At 40.6% G+C, this 22,600-nt stretch overlaps 1 protein-coding gene and 1 long non-coding RNA gene across 2 annotated transcripts; one reads left to right on the top strand and one right to left on the bottom strand.

Annotated features, from left to right (window-relative positions):
* Window positions 1–10,904: 10,904 nt before the first annotated feature.
* LOC121636384 lies at window positions 10,905–17,453 on the bottom strand. The gene is made up of 9 exons (XM_041979865.1): window positions 17,338–17,453; window positions 17,133–17,192; window positions 16,987–17,082; window positions 15,529–15,549; window positions 14,314–14,355; window positions 12,825–13,895; window positions 12,470–12,617; window positions 12,062–12,185; window positions 10,905–11,969 (listed from the first exon to the last, which is right to left on the bottom strand). Exons 1-6 carry the CDS (start codon window positions 17,451–17,453, stop codon window positions 13,295–13,297), a joined length of 936 nt encoding a protein of 311 aa, XP_041835799.1. The 3' UTR covers window positions 10,905–11,969; window positions 12,062–12,185; window positions 12,470–12,617; window positions 12,825–13,294.
* Window positions 17,454–19,616: 2,163 nt separating this feature from the next.
* Window positions 19,617–20,105, top strand: LOC121637472. Its single transcript, XR_006009850.1, has 2 exons — window positions 19,617–19,697; window positions 19,825–20,105. It is a non-coding gene; the product is annotated as an uncharacterized LOC121637472 (long non-coding RNA).
* Window positions 20,106–22,600: the final 2,495 nt, after the last annotated feature.

The raw sequence follows: 22,600 nt of genomic DNA, 5'->3' as shown, positions 1-22,600 counted from the left end.
AGATTGTCTGAATTAAAAACGTTAACAGACGCTCCAGAAGATATATTACCGTTATGAAATGTGTTTTATGTTATTCTAATTCCTAAAACAGTTGAGACAGTATAAAATGTTAATAAAAACACATTAAAATGATTTGCAAATCTAATGAAATAGAACATCAGATGTTAAAATTAAAACATTTCAACATTTCATGGAAAATATTTGGACCACAAGCAACAAAAAAGCTGAAAATGTAATTGGGACAGATGAAAAACAACTGGAGGAGCATTTGACAACTAATTAAGTTAATTGGCAACAGGTCAACATGAAAAGAGCATTTTAGAGAGGCAGAGTCGCTCAGGTGTAAAGATGTAAAAATCAGTGACAAAAAATTGTGGAAAATTAAAAAGAAAATGTTCAAAAATGAAATTGTAATCTTAAAAGATCCAGAGAATCAGACAAGGAAAGGCAGATCTATTTTTATAGCACATTTCATGTACAACACAACTCAAAGTGCTTTAAGACATAAAATTTTTTGTGCATAAGAAACATTAAAAAGTACAATTAAAATAGAAAAATTAAAACAAACTAAAAAGAATTAAAAAATGAATAGAAACAGAATAAGCTAAAATAGAGATAAAAACAGATAACAGAATACATACAGTGGGTTACATATGATACAGAATGAAAAATACACCATCACTGTCATCATCTTCCTCATCACCATCACTGTCAATGTACATATGTGATCAAATACATTCAGGGAGAAAAAAAGAAAGGAATAACTCTATCTTTATTTAAAGTGGGGGCAAATGAAGGTTTTAAGACCCATTTTAATGAACTTAGGTTTGGATGGGACTTCTGGTTTTCTGGTAGTTTTCTCCAGATATCAGGAGAATAAAAAATAAATGTGTAGTGTAAGGATAACGGTTGATGGCAGGAACCTCACAGAAATGAAGAAATGATGATGAAATAAAAAACGGCTTAATAACAAATAAATCTGGAATTTGGTCGAGTCCTGAAATTAAGCAGTGGGGATGCAAAGTGGATGGAGGATCTGGTGGCTGAATCCAAGAAACGAAGAATCGTGCAGTCGGACTTCAGCTGGACAAAAACAAACAGGATTGCTGGCAAGTCACATGACAGGAAAAACTCAGCTGATTGTTAGATGGCTGTACATTACTGCGGGAAAGCAGACGAACGAAGAGCAGTCCCAGGATTTTATAGTAGAGCCAAATCAGGAACAGCTTTGTCCAATAATGAGCCACATAGGAGGAGGGAGGACAGGCAAAACAAACCAAAACAAAAACAAATCCTGACAGTCTAGTCTGAACTCTCAGGATGGAAATCAAACTTGATCCATATGATCTTTGATGCATTAGTAGCTCATGTGGCATCAGCAGACCAGATATAGGTTATATTTTGGTACAGAACCATCCAGAACCGTGTACACCAGCAGCAGCATTTTAAAATCAACTCTTTGTCTCACAGGACGAAGATTTGAAGACCTGGAGTGATATGTTCCCCGTTTTATGGTCTTTGTGAGGACATGAGGGACCAGGCCAAATGTCAGAACTGGATGTTGGTGCTCTTCAGGCCCTCAGGCAGCACTGCATTAAAAACAGATGTGATTTTCCCCTGAAAAAATCCCAGCATGGGCTCAGAAACACTTTCAAATCCATATTATTATTATTGGATTATATTATTAATCCATATTAGCTGAAGTCTTTATTTGGCCATTTAACAAATGTATAAACAAATGAATACTAAAATATTTTTTGTATATTTGCCATTAATTACTGTGTGATATGATATAATTGTTGTAGTGCATTATTGTATTATTATTGTATCCATCAGAGGGAAATATAGGGTTAAAATAATTTTTGACTTATAACACTAACTGCAGTGGTGAGGTGCTTCATTGTAAGGAGTAAGAAAAAAGAAAAGAAAAAAAAAGAGAAGGCATTTCCTCTATTGAGGCCTGGATTCATCAATAAAAACTAACATAATGCACAACATTTAAGGTTAAGGTATATACTTATACATTCATAATTTATCTTTCTACAAGCAAAAAGGGCACATCTCACAGATTAGAAGGAACGATGATCCACTGAAGTAGCTCACTTGTGAGGCCATGTCTAAAGTCTGAAATATCCTACAGTTCCTGAAGGTGATGTTGCATTTCTATAGCCTTGGTAGAATATGTGGCTTTCTCAGTCACATCTTTCCACTGGTCTGAATCATATACATGAATTCAAAAGGATTCCTGCAATAAACGCTGTTACGGAATTACTTCCAATAAAAAACTGAGGATTTCATACTGAAAGGATATCAAGAACAACATCTTTATAGATAAATTCTTTCTGTTTTACAGGGAAGAATGTATGGATAGAGTAAGAGATTAGCCAGGGAGGATGAAACATCTCAGTTGAGTTTTATTTATAGAGCATCAACTAAAAATGATCTCAGCAAACTCCAACAATTTCCTTTGTGTGGAGACTTTTGACAGGATGAAACCTCCAGCAGAACCAGACTGGATTTGATCAGCTTGGGAAGTGATATGGTAAAAATAAGGACTGAACAGGTTGTTCAGACCAGCAGCTGCAGATCAGGAACATGAACAGAAGGAGGTAAAATGGGTAGATGGGTAGCTTTTTCCTTATTTTTACATTTTTCTATATGTTACAATAACACTTGAGACATCTAAAGTGCAGTTATGTCCCAAAAACAGGCCTGCACTCTTATTTAGTTCAGAGGCTTTACATATCAGGACTTATAGAAAAAAAAGAAGTAGAAAAACTAGTTACCAGCTCAATGCAACCTCAAATGAACAACACAAGACATATTACAGTGTGTTGTTATTTATGCTGCAAGTACTGAACAAAATGCCAAGCCAGCATGTGAAACACAAATGCTATAATTTAATAGATTTAAGGTCAGTACCTTGAATTAATTGTGTCCTGTTTAGTATGAGGACTTTTCATTCACTTTTCTTTACAGTTTTTCTTCAGTTCACTGAGGTTATGTCCTTAAAATCTCACAACAGATCTGGGCTTTAACTGAACCACCATTAGCACCTTGATTCTTTCCTTTTTCAGACATTCTGTTGTAGCTTTGCTGCTGTGTTTCGGATCATTGTTCTGTTAAATGACCTACTTTCAGTTAAGCTTTAGTAGTCGAACAGATGGTCTCATATTTTTCTCTAAAATACTTTGGTACTCAGAGGAGTTCATGATTGATTGAATGACAGCAAGGTGTCCAGGCTCTGTGGCTGATAAACAAGCCCACATCATCATCTCTCCACCATCATGCTAGACTTTCAGAGTGTTTCTAAATGATTAATTACCATTTGCAAGTTTTTATATGCCTGAAATTTGTCCATTTTTACTGTATCGTATCAACAGAAAGAGCCAATGCTACAAATATTTGCTGTTAACTGACCTTCCCTTTGGTAAACATCAAATGTCCAAGGGTCATTAAATACAGCATGTAATATAATTCTTTATATTGTTCTGCATCATCTCTACCGTGTTCTAGATCAGCAGCCCCCAGCCTATTTTCCTTGGGGCCCCCTTCATGCAAATACTAAAAAGCTGTGGACCCCCTGTCCCACTCTGTTCTGAACCATGCTTGATTTTATGCTTTCAAAAGTGAGAGTCTCACAATAAATAATGTTTTCTGGCTGAGTCCTGTCCTTTGACAAAGTTAAACGACTTAAATTTAGCTTTACTTTTTATTCTTTAAATAAGGACAATGTGTGAACATTAATTACCGTTATCATCAGTAAGGAATATGAAGACCAATTCAGGAAACGAAATATGAATACAGGCGATGTAATATCAGTTATAAACTTTAACAGTAGAAGCCTAAATTTAAACCTCTCAAAAATCAAATACTGTCTACGACAATAAGGTACTAAATTTACAATAATAACAGTATCAGAAACCTGGCTGAATAAGGAACAAACCCACATGGTGCAGATTACGGGATATGAGAGCTGTTTTATAAATAGACTGACAACAAAGGCACGGGGAGTTGCCTTAAACGTAGACAAAAATGACCAAAGTCATTTCATCTGCAATATTCATTTGTGATGGACAATATGACGGAGTGTGCTACAGGAGAAATACATATGAGCAATTAAAAAAATGTTGTAATAAATTGTGTTTATAGAAAACCTGGTTCTTGCATCGACACTTTTAAGGAGAGGTTATCTGAATTAACTAACAAGACTGGCAATACGAAACAGGTTTTCATTTGTGGCAATTTTAACATTGACTTGTTAAATCCACAAGAACATAATACAAATACAGAATACATTAATACCAATAGTCTGGGTTTTTATCCTACAATCGCACTTCCAAGCTGAATAACAACTCAGAGCCACACTTATCGACAATGTATTTACCAATATCACCGGCAGGAAAATAGAAGGTGGACTAATCACCAATGATACTAGTAATCATCTTCCAGTGTTTGCAATTATTCATAACAATCATGAACAAAAAAAAACAAGAAAATCCTGTTAACATTGTACAAAAAAAATTGCTCACTTTTAGAAAAGATAATAAAACAAAACTATGTACAGAAGCCTTGGATAACCAAAGTAATACTTAATGCATATAAGAGGAAAAATATACTATATAAAGAATTTCTGCAGAAAAGAACGGCGGAGGCTAAACTAAAATATAAGAAATACAAAAATAAAAAATTAACTAATGAAAACCTGTAAAAAGGATCATTCCAGTAGATAGTAATAGAGGACAATAGAAACAACACCAAAAGTACATAGAATCTACTCAATAATATTATAAAAAAGAGAAGTGGGTAAACAGACTATCCCAACAATTTCCTGGATAAAAACAATAACGAATTTAATCATTTTTTGTATTTTTTTTGTGTTTATATATATATCTATCTATCTATATATATATAGATAGATATATATATATTTATATATGCATCATCATACTTTGTGACTATTTTATCTAGTGTGTGTGTGTGTGTGTGTGTGAGCGTATATGTGTGTGACCTACATTAATTCTGCACTTTTACATCTCAACAACAGCATCTTACCAGCAAAGCGTACCTGCAGCAGGTGAAAATAAAGTTTCAGAGTGGGAGGTAGCCTTTGAAGAAATGTGTTTATTCTAAAGGTGTTGAGCTGTAAATGTTGCACTGTAGCTACCAAGACAACGTCAGAAACCACTGCCACTGGTGGGGGTCCTACCCTTAAAACCCGTGGGTCTGCTGGCCTGAATGTGCTTTGAATTAAGCGTAGGACCACCACAATGAGTCTTGTTTCAACGCTTTTACTGGTCAAATTTACAGAAACAAAACAAAATGAAAAAAAAGGAAAGACACAAACACATGTGGGCTGCACGGTGGTGTGGTGGTTAGCACTGCAGCCTCACAGCGAGAAGGTTGCTGGTTCAAGCCTTGGCTGGGGGGGGGGGGTTTGAACCTGGGGGGCAGTGGCCTTTCTGTGTGGAGTTTGCATGTTCTTTCCGTGTATGTGTGGGTTCTCTCCAGGTTCTCCGGCTTCCTCCCACCGTCCAAAGACATGCATGTTAGGTTAAATGGACACTCTAAATTCTCCGTGTGTGTGTGAATGGTTGTTTGTCCCAATATGTGTTGGCCCTGCGATGGACTGTTGACCTGTCCAGGTGTACCCTGCCTCTCATCTGTTAATGCCTTTGGTTATGACGTCAGTTATGCGACGTATCTAGGTAGAGGGCGGTAGGACCCCACTGTTAAGCATTCACCATATAATAAAGCCATATCTATGTAATAAAGTCACATGCAAGAAAACAGTCGGACTCGCGTGCATTGTTAGATCACACAACAAGATATAAATCAAGTTTGTGTGTAGTTTATTTTTGTTTTGCTTTATACCTCTGAAAACAATCAAGAGTTACAAGTACACCATTTAACAATTTAGCTAGCTATACATGCTAGTTAGCTAGCATGATGGCTTTCTCTACTGCTGGGCAGTTTCTGTCATAGACGTATGTAGACAGTGCATTGGTCCCGCTTCGTATGTCAGTGGCGTCGCCATATTGATCCTGGGATTTACTTAAAACAGTGAAAACGGACAATGTTTTGTAATCTATAAATAATAACTTCCGGTACTTGTTAGTCATACAGGAGCCTATAATGTTGTTATCCTAGCCTATAATCATTGATGAGGCTGCATGTGAGATCCTTCAGTTCCACTTTAGACATAATCTGCCTGCATGTGAAAGATCCTGGAACCTTTCCAGTTTTACAGGGTTTACTATAATATTTACTATGGTGGTTTTCACTGGTGCATTCCTTAAAAACTTTTCATTAGTGCTTGTCAAACCACCCCTATGATGAAGAGAAATCAAGGACCAAAGTTTCCCTTGCTCGGACGTGGGTCACCGGGGCCCCCCTCTGGAGCCAGGCCTGGAGGTGGGGCACGGAGGCGAGCGCCTGGTGGCCGGGCCTTTGCCTATGGAGCCCAGTCGGGCTCAGCCCGAAAGGGTGACATGGGCCTCTCCTCCCGTGGGCTCACCACCTGCAGGGGGTCCATAGAGGTCGGGTGTAGTGTGAGCCGGGCGGCTGCCAGAGGTGGGGACCCTGGCGGTCCGATCCTCGGCTGCAAAAGCTAGCTCTAGGGACGTGGAATGTCACCTCTCTGGCGAGGAAGGAGCCTGAGCTGGTGCGCGAGGTTGAGCGGTTCCGGCTAGATATAGTTGGACTCACCTCGACGCACTGCTTGGGCTCTGGAACCACTGTCCTTGAGAGGGGATGGACCCTTTTCCATTCTTGAGTTGTACCCGGTGAGAGGCGCCGAGCATGTGTGGGCATGCCCATTGCCCCCGACTTGGCGCCTGTACGTTGGGGTTTACCCCGGTGGACAAAAGGGTAGCCTCCCTCTGCCTTCGGGTGGGGGGACGGGTCCTGACTGTTGTTTGTGCTTATGCACCAAGTAGCAGTTCAGAGTACCCAACCTTTTTGGAGTCCTTGGAGGGGGTGTTGGAGAGCACTCCTTCCGGGGAGTCCCTCGTTCTGCTGGGGGTTCAATGCTCACGTGGGCAATGACAGCAAGACCTGGAGAGGCGTGATTGGGAGGAAAGGCCCCCCTGATCTGAATCCGAGTGGTGTTTTGTTGTTGGACTTCTGTGCTCATCATGGATTGTCCATAACGAACACCTTGTTCAGACATAAGAGTTTCCATATATGCACTTGGCACCAGGACACTCTAGGCTGCAGTTCGATGATCGACTTTGTAGTCATGTTGTCGTACTTGCGGCAGCATGTTCTGGACACTCGGGTGAAGAGAGGGGCGGAGCTGTCAACTGATCAAACCTGGTGGTGGGTTGGCTCAGATGGTGGGGGAGGATGCTGGTCAGGCCTGGCAGACCCAAGCGTGTTGTAAGGGTTGCTGGGAACGTCTGGCAGAGTGCCCTGTCAGAAAGAGTTTCAACTCCCATCTCCGGCAGAGCTTCAACCATGTCCCGAGTGAGGCGGGGGACATTGAGTCCGAATGGGCTGTGTTCCGTGCCTCTATTGTCTAGGCGGCCAGCCGCAGCTGTGGCCATAAGGTCGTCGGTGCCTGTCGTGGTGGTAACCCCCGAACTCGTTGGTGGACACCAGCAGTAAGTGATGCCGTCAAGCTGAAGAAGGAGTCCTATCAGGCCTTCCTGGCCTCCAGAGGCAGCTGATGGGTATCGACTGGCTAAGCGGAGAGCAGCTTTGGCAGTAGCTGAGGCAAAAACTTGGGCATGGGAGGAGTTTGGAGAGGCCATGGAAAATGACTTCCGGACAGCTTCGAAGAGATTCTGGTCCACCATCAGGAGGGGAAAGCAGTGCTCCGTCAACACTGTGTACAGTGGGGATGGGGCACTACTGACCTCGACTCAGGATGTCGTGAGGCGGTGGGGGGAGTACTTCGAGGACCTCCTCAATCCCACCAACATGTCTTCAGATAAAGAAGCAGAGTCTGGGGTAGCTGGTGCTGGCTCTCCTATCTCTGGGGCTGAGGTCACTGAGGTGGTTAAAAAGCTCCTCAGTGGCAAGGCCCCGGGGGTGGATGAGGTCCGCCCAGAGTTCCTCAAGGCTCTGGATGCTGTAGGGCTGTCTTCGCTGACAGGCCTCTGCAGCATCGCATGGACATCGGGGACAGTTCCCCTGGACTGGCAGACTGGAGTGGTGGTCCCCCTCTTCAAAAAGGGGGACAGGAGGGTGTGCTCCAACTACAGTGGGATCACAATCCTCAGCCTCCCCGGTAAGGTCTATTCAGGGTGCTGGAGAGGAGGGTCCGTCGGATAGTTGAATCTCGGATTGAGGAGGAGCAGTGTGGTTTTCATCCCGGTCGTGGAACAGTGGACCAGCTCTACACCCTCTTCAGGGTTTTTGAGGGGGCATGGGAGTTTGGCCAACCAATCTACATGTGCTTTGTGGACTTGGAGAAGGCATTTGACCGTGTCCCTCGGGGACTTCTGTGGGGGGTACTCCGGGAGTATGGAGTGCCGGACTTGCTTGTACGAGCTGTCCGGTCCCTGTACGACTGGTGTCAGAGCTCATTACCAGCAGTAAATCTGAATCGTTTCCAGTGCGGGTTGGACTCCGCTAAGGCTGCCCTTTCTCACCAATTCTGTTCATAACCTTTATGGACAGAATTTCTAGGTGCAGCCGAGGTGTTGAGGGGATCCGGTTCAGTGGCCTCAGGATTGGGTCTCTGCTCTTTGTGGATGATGTGGTTCTGTTGGTTTCATCGGGCCGTGATCATCAGCTCTCACTGGAGCGATTCGCAGCCGAGTGTGAAGCGGCTGGGATGAGAATCAGCACCTCTAAGTCCGAGACCATGGTCCTTAGCCGGAAAAGGGTGGAGTGCTCTCTCCGGGCCTGCAATAAGGTCCTGCCCCAAGTGGAGGAGTTCACATACCTCGGGGTCTTGTTCACGAGTGAGGGACGGATGGAGTGGGAGATCTACAGGCGGATCTGTGCAGCGTCTGCAGTGATGTGGACTCTGCATCGGTCTGTCGTGGTGAAGAGGGAGCTGAGCCAAAAGGCAAAGCTCTCGATTTAACAGTTGATCTACGTTCCTACCCTCCCCTATGGTCATGAGCTGTGGGTAGTGACCGAAAGAACAAGATCGCGAGTACAAGCGGCCGAAATTAGTTTTCTCCGCAGGGTGGCCGGGCTCTCCCTTTGAGATAGGGTGAGAAGCCTCCTGGACACCTCCCTGGTGAGGTGTTCCAGGCACGTCCCACCAGAAAGAGGCCCCGGGGCAGACCCAGGACACGCTGGACGGACTACATCTCTTGGCTGGCCTGGGAATGCCTTCGGGATCCCTCCGGATGAGCTGGTGAATGTGGCAAGGGAAAGGGAAATCTGGGTTTCCCTGCTTAGGCAGCTGCCCCCACGACCCGACTCCGGATAAGCGGCAGACAATGGATGGATGGATAGTGCTTGTTAGTTTTTGGAGTACGATCTTTCAAAATACTGTAAAATCTACATTCTCAAACATTTTTATTCAACTACATCATGATAAAATAGATCTACTTATGGATGCATGTAACTACAACCAGGCTAATTAGGCTTTACTATTTTATAAAGAGAAACCTTTTTCCAGAAACCAGAACACCAGCAGGGCAGTTGAGGAGGCTAAGCTGCCATATTTATATATTTGTTCCAGTGTAAAGACATTTTATTTGGTCATTTTATTTCTTTTGAATACTTGTCTAACCATATACTGTACTTATTATTACTTATTATTTTTGTGTGTGTGTTCTTTTTATCTGACCTGTGTGCTTCTGCTACTGCACATGTACTGTTGCAACAAAGCAATTTCCCATGTAAAGGTTTCTTAACGTTACTTATTATTATTATTATTATTATTAGTTTCACTTTAAGCAGTGTGAAGCAGTCTCGGCTCAAAATGACCGGACCGATTTCTTGTCCCAGTCCAGCCCTGTTGTCTATTAATAAAGTTGTAAAGATGGTTGTAAGGCTACAACATGTGTGTGTAAATCTTTACATCTGATTCAAATACAAACCTTAACTACAGAAGCGTAGAGCTGCCAGGAAAAGGAAAAGAGGAAAGGAAAAGAAAATGGACCACACCACATTAAAATGTAATATTTTTTTAGTAAAAACATGAAATTTATCAAGTTATAACGTCATACGTTTTGTTGGAAAATGAATATGAAAACCTAAACATGACCATACTTCTGCACAAATACAAGTATAACAGTATAACAGTCTGCTGCAGATGTATCAGCAGCTGTATGTATGTCAACATAAACAAGTGTCAGAACAGCTCCAATAAATTCATTGAAAGCTTAGAAGGAAGCTTACCTGTAAGGACAAATGATTTACTGAAAACAGAACACATACACATAGAAATGCCAGATTTTGGAAGAAAAAAATATTTAATAAGGCAGTGTACAAAAGATTTGCATTGATTGTATCGTCTGTCTATGTGCATAAAAGTAAGCAGACACATATTTCATACAAGGAAAAAAACCTTGTTTTACTTTAGTATGTACTGTGTGTAAACATAAATCAAATGTCTTCAGGCAGCAGGTGTAGTTACAGAAAATGGCCAGCAGATGTCACTATGTGAACTTTCTCCATTAGATGGTGTGAAACATGAAGCGTCAGTATTTAGCAGAAATTCTGTCTGGGACTTCTTATTCATCTTCCATCAGCTAGAATGAGGCTTTCATTCAACTGTAGATTTAACAGCTGTGATCACATGAATCCACATGACAAAGCAAAACATTAATCTGCTTATAAATTTAGCTCCTCAGATCACAGCTTGCAAAAGAAAGTCAGGTTTGCATGTGTAGTAAGACTGCTAACATGGTCAAAATGAAATTTCTGCTTTCATTTATGTTTCTGACCAAAATGTTCCAGTTTCCCCTCCACATTATACAAAAAGAGACATTTCTAGGATTCTATATTTTCTTTATTCACATCACATGAACACTTTCCAACCTCAAAGACAAGGATACAGTTGCCAACAAGGTTTAAAATTCAGGTAAAGACGTGCAAAAAGCAGAAGGGATTGTTATTCATTACTGAAGAATATTATGGACAACGTTGAACATGGCATTTTAGTGAGAAATAAAACATAAACAAAAGCAAAACAAACAAATACTTAAACTTATGTTTAGTTCATTTATGTTAAATCCCAAACAAAATGGACATTTGTAGTGAATATATGATCACTTAGCACAATTATGTTGCTACTGTGTCCATCCATGACTTTTTCAACATGGATCAGAACATGAATATTTATTTTCCAGAGAGGAGGATTCAATAAAAATGAGTTTAGAACAAATATTACTGACATTCCTTATTCTCCTTCATGTGCAGCCAGTGCAATGGCTGCCTTTCACAGGTATAGAGAGAGGTAACCTGAACCTATTCAAAAGTGGACTCTGAGCACACTTTGTGAACTCTGGCTCTTTGTTACTCTATGCGACTCTAAACACGTCAATTGTGGATAAAAACTAGAGTCATCCTCAAAGTAAAACATCCTGGTAACTAAACTCAGGTGTAGGGTTAACTGTGCCAAACAGATGTGGAGTTATATTCATTTTAATACAATTTGGTAAACAACAGTGTCACCGTCACCTAAAGCTGACATAAATAAAACAACAATGAACAAATTCTCTCTCATTTTTTTCATTTATACGAATGATTCATGCATCTGTCTTTTAGTAAAACATCCAGATACAAAGAAACATGAAAAAGGCAAAAACAAAAGCTTTCTTTAAGAACTCTGGTGGCTGATACATACAGAGCAGTTATAGTAAGGCACATTATAAAGGCAGATGCTGCAAAGAGTAATATACATTGTGAAAGCTGTGTGATTTAGTAAATGTGCTTCTGTGTAAGAATCCTGAAAATGAAGCCTCTTTAACCTTAACTTCAGAGCCCCAGAGCGTCTTTCTGCACGCTGCAGCCCAGCAGTGCATTTCCTGCTTCCACACACTCTGTCACACATGGTCCTAAAAAAGCAAATATGATTTTAACCATTTTAAACAGTAAACACTTTAAAAAAGAAAAGACAAAAACAACAGTTCCTTATTAATTGTATTACCATTCTAAGGACGGAGCCATGATGCAGCCTTCATGGCCAGAAGCTCCCACTCCTCCTTTACATCCATCTTGAAACCATGAAGCCAGATCAGAGCCAGAATGGTGGCCCACACCTCCTTGTTAACCTGATTCAACAAAACAAAGAAACACAAAATAAGAAAATAAAATAAATGAAAAGAATTTGGAAAATGGTTCTGATTTGACTTTCTCCTCTCTGTGGTTGTTGAAAACGTCAAACTTCAGATTAGTGAGAGCTCTCAGGAGTTTTATTATGTTCAGTTTGATTTAATCTGTTCCATGTTGTATTGATAAACACATTTAATAGTAAAATATTTCCTGATATTATTTGCATGTGAAAATTGCTTAAATAATATCATTACAAATGTGGGTTATTTTTCCAGTGACCCACCAATGCAGGCTTTGACTTTTCCACCTCGTCACTGGTCTTTCCCAGTGCAGAGGAGCATCCAGCATCCATCTACTAGACGCCTTCTGCAGAGACTCCAACTGCAAAAGAGGCTCTCTGAGGGGCTGCTGGGGAGCAACAGCTTCATCTGCTGCAGAAAAAATCACTGGAATTAAAGTCAATAAATGAATTAAAGATGATACACATGAACACATGATTAGGTACAGTAAACTAGTGGTTGATGGTGAAAAAATCAAACCAAAATGAAATGATCCTGTAATGCAGACTCCACTGAGACTTAGGCAGTTTACCCCTCTTTATTGAACACACATAAGAAAATGTCTGGGTGTAGACAGACCTGAATGAGTCGGTTTGGAGATGAGGATCTGCATCAGAGAAGGGGTGAGTCCATTATGAGTGTTGATTAAGATCCGACACGGAATAAGGGCAGGAAGGCTCCTTATATACCTTGTGGATCAGGTGAAACCCATAGGTCCTGATGCCTATTAACTGATCAGGACCAGCTGTGGAGGATGAGGGGACTGCAGGAGGAGGAGCTCCATGACAGTAGCCCCCCCTCTAAGGGCCGAATTCCAGACGGCCCGAAAAGGTGGCTGAAAGCCATGGCAACAGGAGCCGGATCTCCAGAGGACGACCCGGCAGACAAGCAGGCCGGGGCCAGACCCAGGGAAGTTGAGCAGACCGGCGCTGGACCTCTGGAGGACGACCCGGAGGGTAAGCAGACCGGGGCCGGACCCAGGGAGGATGAGCAGACCGGGGCTGGACCTCTGGAGGACGACCCGGAAGGTAAGCAGACCGGGACTGGGTCTATGGAGGACGAGCAGGCCCGAACCGGATCTCTGGAGGACGACCCGGAAGGTAAGCAGGCCTGGACCAGGTTTTGGGGAACGAGCAGGCCAGAACCAGATTTCTGAAGGACGACCCAGAGGGCGAACAGACAAGGGCCATGACCTGGGTAGACGAACTGCCCGGAGCCGGACCATGGAAAGATGAGCAGGCCAGAACCGGATCTCTGGAGGACGACCCGGAGGGTAAGCAGACCTGGACCAGGTTCTTGGGGAATGAGCAGGCCACAACCGGATCTCTAGAGGCAGATCCGGATGTTGAGCAGGCAGAATCTCCGGTGGTTTGACCCGGAGGCTGAGAAGACTTTGGCCGGTCTTCTGGAGGACGACCCGGAGGACGCGCTGACAACAGGGTCTCTGGCGGATGGGCAGGCTTGATCTCTGCAAGCTGAACAGGCTGGACCTTGCAGGCTGAACCGGCTGGATCTCCGCAGGCGGAATCTCCGCAGGCTGGATCTCTGCAAGGTGCGCTGAAAGGAGCGCAGGGAAGTGCGCCGACTGGAGCACTGGAAGGCGCGCTCACTGGAGCTGCTTGAGCGCAGGGTGGTGCGCTAACTGGAGCTCTGGAAAATAGGCACAAGTCATTAATTCACCAGGAGGTCGCTCAGACAGAGGAAGAGTCTCCTCGGCACTTTATGACCCTTATCACACAGAGCAGTGACCACCACATCCTGTCCTCTGCAGGGTGGGTGAGACCGCAAATCATTACCCATCCTTAGGGGAGAAACTTTAAACTGTCAACTTCTGCTTACTCTAACACCAACCAACCCACCAACCAACCAAGCAACCAACCAACCAAACCACCAAACAATCAACCAACCCACCAACCAACCCACTAACCAACCCACCCACCAACCAACCAACCAATCAATTCTATTCTGTGAAATATTAGAACAGGGCAAACCTTACAGAAGTGTGTTTGTATAAATATTATTTTAAAGTTAGAAATATGTGTATTCTGCCATTCATATCTTAACCTACCTTTTCCAGATGCTTTTCTTCCCCCTCCAAACACCTTTTTCACTTAGGCATTAAGAAGAAGAAAAGCATAAAAATGAAAGATATGTTATAATTTGGTTAGAACAAACTGTCAGTAACAAACGGTGCACACTGCAGGACGCCATCTTTATTTTGCTTGCTTGCATTTAAGACAAACGTGTCAGAGGCTGTAATGTTAACTGCTCATGTTAACTTAAGCTTTGATCATAAACACAAAAGCTAGGACGATGTTGGAACGTGAGAAAATCAGAAATGATGGAAAGTCTTTGACAGATTTAAAAGCACTTTTTGACACATACAGACGGAGAGAAATGCTCTAGTTCCACATCTACCAGTGACAACTAAACCCGTCCAGCATGTAATTCATGTCTGACCTAAAAACAGCTGGAATAGATTTTTTTTCCTGGTCATCCTAAATTGGATTAAGTGATTAAAAAAATAATGAAAGATACATACTTTTTACTTCAACTCTCTTAGTGGATCATGCTTCATTTTACAGGACATGTGCATTTTAGTAACGTATAAACAAACAAGTAAATGAATAAATTAAAATGTGACATGAAAATACTGAATTTAAAAATGATGAAAAAAATTTAAAGAGAAATGACATCTAGGTTATTGGGTTCAGTCAAACCGGTCTCAGGATGCATCGTGTGGGTTTAGAGCATTAAAACATGAAAATCTACTCCAGTATTATATTATTTGCCAAAAAGAAAGTAATGAATGTGTTTAAGAGTGTTGCATTGACCACATGCAAGTTGCTGAGTTGATTCTATTCTCATTTACTGCAGGTATAGAAAGCACAGATGTTTGCTTCTGTCTCATCTGGTGCTTCACTTATGTTTCAGTGATGCAACCTTGCATTTGATCTTGTGATAAGCTGGGCATTAAGAGGCATTCAGAATAAAAACCAAACAAAAAGTCAGGTTAAAAATCAAGATTACAAGTAAAATCCACTCCAGCTTTTGGTTTGAGTGTTTTGTGATTATTAAATATTATTTTGGGTTTTATACACACCAGATGCAAATTAGCTTAAAAAGAGTTCTGCTATTAAGGTGTTATATTCTGGCTGATACCAACTCTCATATTTAACATTTTTATCCTTTTAAAACACTTTTATATGTTGACTTTAACTTGGCTTTTACTTTTACTGAAACGATAGAAAACAAATCCCATATGGTCCACGGTTCCACTTACCAGGTAAAGACTGTATTTGTCCTGAACAGTAAAAGGCATGAAAAATAAACACAAAACAAGACATTAGTACAGGATATTATAAAACAAATAAAATGTTGGTTTCTGGGGCTGCGAGGTTAATATTATGTCTATTGATATTCAAACATTTTCATTTTGTTGTCATTGACATTTATTTCATTACACTGCAACAGATATTCAAGTCATTTTAGTCCAATCAAATGAGTAAAAAAAAGATTAAAAGTGATAAATGTAGATGTTCTCTGATGTTCTCATAAAGACATTGACGTTTTTACTCACTAAGAGGTGAACCAATAACTGGTATCACTGAGGACGTAAAAGAATATATGAAATGAGAATCATTAATTAAGGCAAAAATCAAATTCTGACTTCATTTTAAAGAGAAGCTGATGGAGACACGCAGCAGGCCATCACAGGGACGGACCAATAAAAGACAAACAGAAATACAACTTGCCTAATAACTGTGCACACAGTGTCTCATTCATCACTATAAGCTACTAGAATATTACAGGACTTCAATGCTATCAAAATAATGGCAATGGAGGAGTTTAGGTCCAAACATTATAATACAACTTCAGTGTTAACTTCAGAACTAGTGATAATGACTCGCATGAAAAAATATTCCCATTCCTCACATGAGGACATTTACACATGCAAGAAATGTGGAACAGACTGAAAATGGTGGATTTTCTTACTGAATTCTAATGGAGCCGCAGAGCCGGCCATCATGGGAACAGACCAATAAAAGACAATCAAAACAAACACAGAGAAGAAGAGACGACAATAGATTATGAAAGACTAAAATGTTGGTTTCATGAAGCGTTTAAAATATTTCTGATTGCAAAGTTGTTCAGTAATTCAAAACATAAAGAATTCTTTGTACATGTAAACACACACTTGTAAACTGAGATTTGCACATGCTGCAAGAGAGAGAAGATTAAAAACTGGATCTTTTTTACAATTCAAATGCAATATTAATTGTGATTTGCTAATTACTGATGACGTAGATTGTGTTAGTATCATATCTGTGGAAACTTTTCCAAGTTTAGAAGTAATTCATAGAAGAAGCAACTTTTTCTCCACTGCTGCAGCAAATATCTGAGGAATTAAAGAGTCCCCTGGTGGTCTTTTTTCATTTTGTTTGTGTATGTTGTACTCGTTAATGTTTTCATAAAGTCATTAAACAGTTTGCTCACATGGACCTGAACCCATCACTGCAGAACAACAACGTCTGCAAAGAAAACCCTGAGATCAGAGAGTAAGACATGAGATGAAGATCATTCGTTGTGAGCTTCTTTTCTCTGCTTTACCATTAGATAAGCTTTACAAAAAGGAGCTTGGAAGGTCATTTGTTCATGAACATCCTCCCAGCACACCGTCTTTGAACTGGACAAGTTTCCTCCTCACTAATTTAGTCTTTGGAGAAACAAACAGACGTACTTGGTGTTGGAATATGTCTGCGTGCCAGAGGTCCTTGAATCCACTTGCCACTGTCTTTGTTGCCAGCAATGAAGGCAGTAAAAGAACTGCTCACTCCTGATTGGACACTGAGGTCCACCAGCTTCTTCTTCCCTCCTTCATCTTGCCGTCCTCTGTCAGATCTGTCCTCCAACTCCAGGCAGCGAATCCGAGTGCGAGCAGCCAACCTGTGGATTGTTCATCTGAAGAAGGCAGAAGACACAGAGAACAAAAATGCTGCTTGGTTTTCAATTAAAGGTCATAAACTACATGCTGACAATGACTAATTTAATGCTCAACATCATTCAAACCAAAACCATCTCATTGCTTTACCCAGTGTCCTCTGCTGGTTTGAGATGGAAGTGCAGCTGGTTCTGAGAGGGATGACCTGCGAGGCTGAACTTCACCGTCACACAGCCCTCTGCTGCCTCTAAACACTGAGAAATCATTACAGGCTTAAAATAATACACACATCTCTTTAATAATAATGGATTAGATTTTTATAGCGCTTTTTCAAGCCACTTTACATTGTATCCATGATTCATTCACACCTGCTGATGGTAAGCTGTGTGTGTAGCCACAGCTGCCCTGGTGCAGACTGACGGCGTGTTTGAACCCGTCTGCACAAACAGTGTTTCTCTGACCACCGAACATTCACACACATTCAAACACTGATTCATACAGATATGTCAACACTGGAGGCAAGTAGGATGAAGTGTTTTGCCCAAGAACACAGTACATTGACTGGGTGAGAAGGATTCGAACCCCAACCTTTCCAACGAGCCGCTCTATCACCAGAGCTACTGCCAGATACATGTGTTTGTTTTTGTTTGTTTGTTTTTGTTGTTTTGTTGTACACTTGGCCAGTAAAAGCATTTAAACAAGACTCGTGGTGGTGATCCTACCTGTCCAGTGAGCTGTGATTGGTGGAGAGAGGACGGTGGCTGACACTCCCTTTGGTAAATCCCATGTTACTGAGACGTCCTCCACATCTGGCTGCAGTGCAAACCGCAGCGACTGCATCACCTGATGGTTAACAAGAGCTTTACTTATATTTCTTACAACATTTTTTATTTTACTAACTTTTGGCTGCATCCTGTCAGTCCCTGTGATGAACTGAGCATGACCTCCTCCCTCCTTGGCCAACCCATTGATAAGAGCACGTCATGGCCACATCGCTTTAGGAAAGATGTGTGTGGGTAGTAAACAGGTAAACAAAATGCTGTTATTTTCATATTTATTCACCTTGAAACCTGCTTTTAAAGATTACACTTTTCAGGCTCCCAAAACACTGCTTTCAAAACGTGAGCAGATTCACCTAAACTCATCTCCATGTGGACATGGCCCAATAACTAGACTAACTTACACTCACCAGGCTCTGCAGAGGCCTGTCCTGCCTCCACCACAGCAGTGGGCTGGTGGGCATCTTTGTAAGAAATCAGCAGCTCAACATCTCTGTCAAATTTGTGTCCTGCAGCCAACTTAACCTGATGTTCAAAAGCACAAATACACAGTTCATGAAGTTATTTATCTTCTATGCAACAACCACACACAGCAGACACATCACCACTCTACCTACCACGGCCTGTGTCTGATCAGTGTTGAGGTACTGAAGAGGCTCTGGACTCGACTTTAAAGACGGGACGAGGAGAGGACACTCTGGCAGAAAAAGACAGGCTGTAGGGAACCAGAGAGGCTGGAACTGAGCTCACCTGGACACTGACTTCTTCACTACCTGTCAACAACATAGGAGACAACTACAAGTCATCTGCTTTATGGAAAGGTGGTGGCTTCAAACCTCATGTTTACTTCAAACACAATTGCATACTGTTCTCAACTTCCACCAGTATGAAGTCCAGATGGACTTTAATAAAACTCCTTTCAATCAGCATATTTGTGAGCACTAAGATCAAACATAGTAAGTGCTTCTCCTACCCTGAGGTTGCTAGCGAGGATTGAGGACAGCAGGCAGACAGAAGCGTTTTAACCTGTAATTTAAATCAGTTTTGGGGGATTAAAAAACATATATAGGAAAAAAGAAAAAAAAAACAAAACAGCGAGCTTTCATCCACTTTCATCAATCAGTGGTGCCAACTGGAGGCAAGTGGGGTGAAGTGTCTTGCCCAAGGACACAACAGCAGCTGACTGGGGGAGCGGGGAGTCATATCCAATCTTGAGGCCTACTGGATCGCCTGCTCTACCACCAAGCCACTGCAAGGGCAGACAACGGCGGGAGCTGGGATCGAACCGCCAATCTTTTAATTTCTGGTTCCCTGCTCTACCACCAAGCTACTGCCGCCCCCAACCGTTCTATGACTATTAATATATTTATCTTGGATGTTTTATTCGGAAAAGTTTGAGTAATTTGAAAAATGGATTTAAAAAAATGAGTCAATTATGCTTGTGAAATGTTAAGCAGTATTTTGTATTACAGAATGAAATTTCATTGCTGCCACTCAGCTATTGCTGCTAGCTACTATCGAGTGTTACTTTGTTAGCTTGCTAATCATTTTGCTAGCTAACGTAACTTCATACACCGCGGTAAAGTTGGTTTGTTGTTGGATATTGGCTTGACATTCGGCAGGGATCGTCTGCCAATCACCTGAAAAATGTTTACTAAAAATCAATTAATTGACTTTTTAACATTCTTTTTGCTGTAGTACATCATTTTTAGCATGTCCTATCTACTACAGGTCCGTTTATCTTGATATGGTATTTTATATGCCCATAGTATGCATTTATGACCTGAAAATATTCACTAAAAATCAATTAATTGACTTGCTGTAGTACATCATGTTTATCATGTCCTATCTACTACAGGTGAGATTATTCTGATAAAGTACTTTATATGCCCATAGTATGCATTTATGACCTGAAAATATTCACTAAAAATCAATTAATTGACTTTTTAACATTCTTTTTGCTGTAGTACATCATGTTTATCATGTCCTATCTACTACAGGTGAGATTATTCTGATAAAGTACTTTATATGCCCACAGTATGCATTTATGACCTGAAAATATTCACTAAAAATCAATTAATTGACCCTTTAGGCCCCCAAACGCGAAGGCCTCCAAATTTGTAATCAATATGTTATGAGAAAAAGGGAACAAAACAACGGTTTCAATAAACACATCGATTTAAATAGGCCTTTGGACCGCCTTCGATGCTCTGGCCTAAATATTGTCTATGACTCCAGAAAATATTACAGAAGCTGGAACAAAAAAGAATAGAAACCCAACTCGTAACATCTCATTGTAATTGGTTATTTATTTCCAGAGAAAATGTTATAACTTCAAAATCCCATTCTTCCATAAAATTAATTTATACTCCACCCACTTGCTCTTGAGTTTTGAGGCAAAACAGCAGCTTGTGAGGAAGGTAAGGAAGCATGTTTTTTTTACTAAAGTTTACTAAAAGCTACTAAGTTGTTTTTTGGAAAACATGAGCTATATTTTTCATGATACTGAATTTTATTAAGAAGTTAAGAAATCTCAGCTTGTACAGAGTTAAAAATGTAAAATAAGCTGTGGAATTTGACACACTTAGAAATAAGGTCCAATCAGCAAAGGCAGTGCAAAGGCCTTTTGTAATTGTAATGTTTTTTTCTTTTTTTTTCTTCATTTCATTATTGTTTTTCAATCATATCCCATTGTGTGGCCGTGAATGCGCTCCAAATCTCAAAATTCAGACTCAAAAAGGCATAGGCTATATGATAGACAGTTAGATATACAGCATATACGTACACATATAAGCCTACAGTGTTTCCTTTACATAGGCCTAGCCGTGGACAGCGCCACAGCAAGAAAATGTCATTAATAAAACATTTTCACGGGTTTCTGTGAATTTTAATTGGACTTGCCCTGCTGCCGAAGCCTGAGTAAGCAGCGTACGTATATGCTGTATATCTAACTGTCTATCATATAGCCTATGCCTTTTTGAGTCTGAATTTTGAGATTTGGAGCGCATTCACGGCCACACAATGGGATATGATTGAAAAACAATAATGAAATGAAGAAAAAAAAAGAAAAAAACATTACAATTACAAAAGGCCTTTGCACTGCCTTTGCTGATTGGACCTTATTTCTAAGTGTGTCAAATTCCACAGCTTATTTTACATTTTTAACTCTGTACAAGCTGAGATTTCTTAACTTCTTAATAAAATTCAGTATCATGAAAAATATAGCTCGTGTTTTCCAAAAAACAACTTAGTAGCTTTTAGTAAACTTTAGTAAAAAAAACATGCTTCCTTACCTTCCTCACAAGCTGCTGTTTTGCCTCAAAACTCAAGAGCAAGTGGGTGGAGTATAAATTAATTTTATGGAAGAATGGGATTTTGAAGTTATAACATTTTCTCTGGAAATAAATAACCAATTACAATGAGATGTTACGAGTTGGGTTTCTATTCTTTTTTGTTCCAGCTTCTGTAATATTTTCTGGAGTCATAGACAATATTTAGGCCAGAGCATCGAAGGCGGTCCAAAGGCCTATTTAAATCGATGTGTTTATTGAAACCGTTGTTTTGTTCCCTTTTTCTCATAACATATTGATTACAAATTTGGAGGCCTTCGCGTTTGGGGGCCTAAAGGGTCAATTAATTGATTTTTAGTGAATATTTTCAGGTCATAAATGCATACTATGGGCATATAAAGTACTTTATCAGAATAATCTCACCTGTAGTAGATAGGACATGATAAACATGATGTACTACAGCAAAAAGAATGTTAAAAAGTCAATTAATTGATTTTTAGTGAATATTTTCAGGTCATAAATGCATACTGTGGGCATATAATGTACTTTATCAGAATAATCTCACCTGTAGTAGATAGGACATGATAAACATGATGTACTACAGCAAACAAAATAGTGAAAGATCATTTTTATCATTTTTGGTTACCAATTTTCATGACTTCATTTATGCTGAAACGTGTAATTTACACACGGTCCCTTAGTCGACTACGGCGAGTGATGGTCGGTTTACAATGCGAAGTCGCTATTTTCTGGTAAAATTTTCAAATCGCAAGGACAGTTTACATAAATCTTGTAGTATATTAAAGTATGATAATGTATCTATAAGCTACAGTCTTTGACCAAGTTGGCACCGCCGTGGTCTGTGATTAGAAGCACAAATAAATACGAATGTCAAGCCAATATCGAATAACCAACCAACTTTACCGCAGTACTTCATACGTGCTGGGAGTGCACGACCTGAAGACACACTGGCAGACAGACAGCAACACTTTCCAACACTGTTCATACGTTTGCTATATTTTGCTTCATTTATAAGGATGTCTATATTATTACAGTTGATGGTTTATGTCAGACTGACTTGAGTAGTTATGTTGTATGAAAAAGGGGTAGGATTATGAGATCATTTCAAACTTTTTTTTTGAGTTATGTAATATAAATATGAAGTGGGTTTTATTTGCAACATTGTAAAGCACATGAATCATTTATGCTGAGAGTTTAAAGAAGGAAAGAAAATCAGACAAAACAAGTAAAGTAACCCACCAGTCATTAGGTCACTTAACAGCAGCTTAGCTTCCCTTTGCACTGACACTGTGTCCTGCAGTCCTGCGGTGGAAGTGTGAACAG

Source organism: Melanotaenia boesemani, chromosome 3 (genome assembly GCF_017639745.1).
Source record: "Melanotaenia boesemani isolate fMelBoe1 chromosome 3, fMelBoe1.pri, whole genome shotgun sequence".
Lineage (NCBI taxonomy): Eukaryota > Metazoa > Chordata > Actinopteri > Atheriniformes > Melanotaeniidae > Melanotaenia > Melanotaenia boesemani.
This window is presented reverse-complemented; position numbering and strand designations above follow the sequence as displayed.

Bases quoted from the DNA above. Each gene is read 5' to 3' on its own strand.
- LOC121636384 (XM_041979865.1), bottom strand. From the start codon at position 17,453: ATGATTTCTCAGTGTTTAGAGGCAGCAGAGGGCTGTGTGACGGTGAAG. The intron at 17,193-17,337 runs GTAAAGCAATGA...AACAATCCACAG, and splicing joins AAACCAGCAGAGGACACTGG to GTTGGCTGCTCGCACTCGGA. The intron at 15,550-16,986 runs GTACGTCTGTTT...TTTACTGTTCAG, and splicing joins CAGACATATTCCAACACCAA to GACAAATACAGTCTTTACCT.